Raw genomic sequence first — 2219 nt, 5'->3', positions numbered from 1 at the left:
CAAAAGTAGAATGTGTGAATTATTTTTGACGTGTCGTTATTTATTCTTATTTGGAGTGAAAAAATATATCAACCTCAGTCAAAAATCTCTCAAAATTAAAATTAGGGAAGGAGTTTCTCCAAAACGCAACACCCTCTGGTGGACAAGTGTTAGATAGCAACGTTGTTTACATTTTTTTTAATGTATTTTTTTTTTTTTTTTTACTATTCGAGATCACCATCAGATAATTTCGACAACTGTTTTTAATTATTTTTTTTTAAAAAGAAAAATATATTTTGAAAAAAAAATACCCTAAAATAGGAAACGGAAGTGGCTGATGTTTCGCGCATGCGTAAAGAGATCGAGCAGCTCAAAAGACTTTGGAGGCGACCAAGATGGCGGACTGAGTGGTTGTACATTTACGTTCTAACAGCAAATTTAGTAACACATACCTCAAATATTTCTCTTTTTCTTATCCCACGAAACAGAAGTTGGGTTTGGAGCGATGGAGTGTTATCTGAAGGGAACATTGAAGACGTGACAGAAGATGGACGACTCCTGCTATGCTAAGATGGCGACGTCATGTGAAAGAGAGTCAGCAACGGAGATAAAGACGAAAATCAAAGACGAAGGTGAGCGGTTCGACGTTTCCAACAACGTAATTATCAATCCCTGAAAAAGAGCGTTTTGAAACGATAACGGTGAAGCTCTGCTAGCAGTGCCTTTAAAAACACAGCGAGCTGGCGGCTAACGTCCCTCCACGGTGTTTTAACTACTTCTAAATCACTAATCGTCGCCTCCATGGTTACGATTAACCTATGTTTCCTACAAATATCATCATGCTTCACTACACACCGTAGGAGGATACAATAGATCAACGCTAACAGCAAGCTAGCAATCCTGAATGTAAACATAAGGATGGATGGATATATATATATATATAAATATATATATATATATACACACATATGTATATATATTGTCAGGTTCAAACACAACGATAACATCTATTAGACAAGACAAGAAGCAAGGAATCAGACAGAGACAGGATTCAATTTAGCTCATGAGGAGAGCGCGTCGACCTGCACCCTCGACAGTGTCGCCCCACGCTCTGAGGAGGGAGCTCCACGCCTCCTCGTTTATTTGGGCATTTCCTGATTACCGTATTTTCCGCACCATAAGCCGCCCTGGGTTATAAGCCGCGCCTTCAATGAACGGCATATTTAAAACTTCGTCCACCTATAAGCCGCCCCGTGTTATAAGCCGCATCTAACTGCGCTAAAGGAATGTCAAAAAAACAGTCAGATAGGTCAGTCAAACTTTAATAATATATTAAAACCAGCGTGATGTGGGCGCGCATGGAGTCGTATATCAACATGGACGAAGCTGCGTGAAAAATGCCACCCGGCCTCTTCGCGTAAACTTCCCTTAACCACTCGCTCATCTTTTCTTCATCCATCCATCCCTTCGAGTTAGCTTTTATGATGACGCCGGCTGGAAAGGTCTCTTTTGGCAAGGTCTTCCTTTTGAATATCACCATGGGTGGAAGTTTCTGGCCATTAGCATGGCAAGCTAGAACCACAGTGAAGGATGACTTCTCATTCCCTGTGGTGCGAATATTCACCGTACGTGCTCCCGTTGTATCCACAGTGCGGTTCACAGGAATATCAATAGTCAGTGGAACCTCGTCCATGTTGATAATGTTCTCTGGCCGGATCTTTTTTTCAGCTATCTTGTTTTTACAATATGCACGGAAAGTAGCCAGCTTTTCTTGAAAGTCTTTAGGCAGTTGCTGTGAAATAGTAGTCCGTGTGCGGATGGAGAGATTGCGTCTTTTCATGAACCGGAAACCTGTCGCTTAGTAGGAGCCATTTTGTGGTCTTTACAGATGTAAACACACAAAGGAAATGAAACGTAATATCCGCGCGCTTCTTCTTCTTCTACGGGGGCGGGTTTTTGCTTACAGTAGAAGAAGAAGCGCTTCCTGTTCTATGGGGGCGGGTGCTTACCTTGGCGGTTGCTTGCGTAGAAGAAGAAGCACTTCCTCTTCTACGGGGAAAAAAGATGGCGGCTGTTTACCGTAGTTGCGAGACCTAAACTTTATGAAAATGAATCTTAATATTAATCCATATATAAAGCGCAGCGGGTTATAAGCCGCACTGTCAGCTTTTGAGTAAATTTGTGGTTTTTAGGTGCGGCTAATAGTGCGGAAAATACAGTACATGGCTGCAGCTGTTTCT

General features: G+C 41.8%; 1 protein-coding gene across 1 annotated transcript in view; it reads left to right on the top strand.

Moving 5' to 3' along the window:
- The first annotated feature begins 352 nt into the window (after positions 1–352).
- LOC140679610 (uncharacterized) overlaps positions 353–2219 on the top strand; it is a 61266-nt gene continuing 59399 nt past the window's right edge. The window contains exon 1 of the mRNA XM_072915328.1: positions 353–611. Within this exon, the coding sequence (XP_072771429.1) occupies positions 527–611 (85 nt within the window). The 5' untranslated portion in view covers positions 353–526. The remainder of the gene's footprint in view (positions 612–2219) is intronic.

This window comes from Nerophis lumbriciformis, linkage group LG20 (genome assembly GCF_033978685.3).
Source record: "Nerophis lumbriciformis linkage group LG20, RoL_Nlum_v2.1, whole genome shotgun sequence".
Taxonomy (NCBI): Eukaryota; Metazoa; Chordata; class Actinopteri; order Syngnathiformes; family Syngnathidae; genus Nerophis; species Nerophis lumbriciformis.
This window is presented reverse-complemented; position numbering and strand designations above follow the sequence as displayed.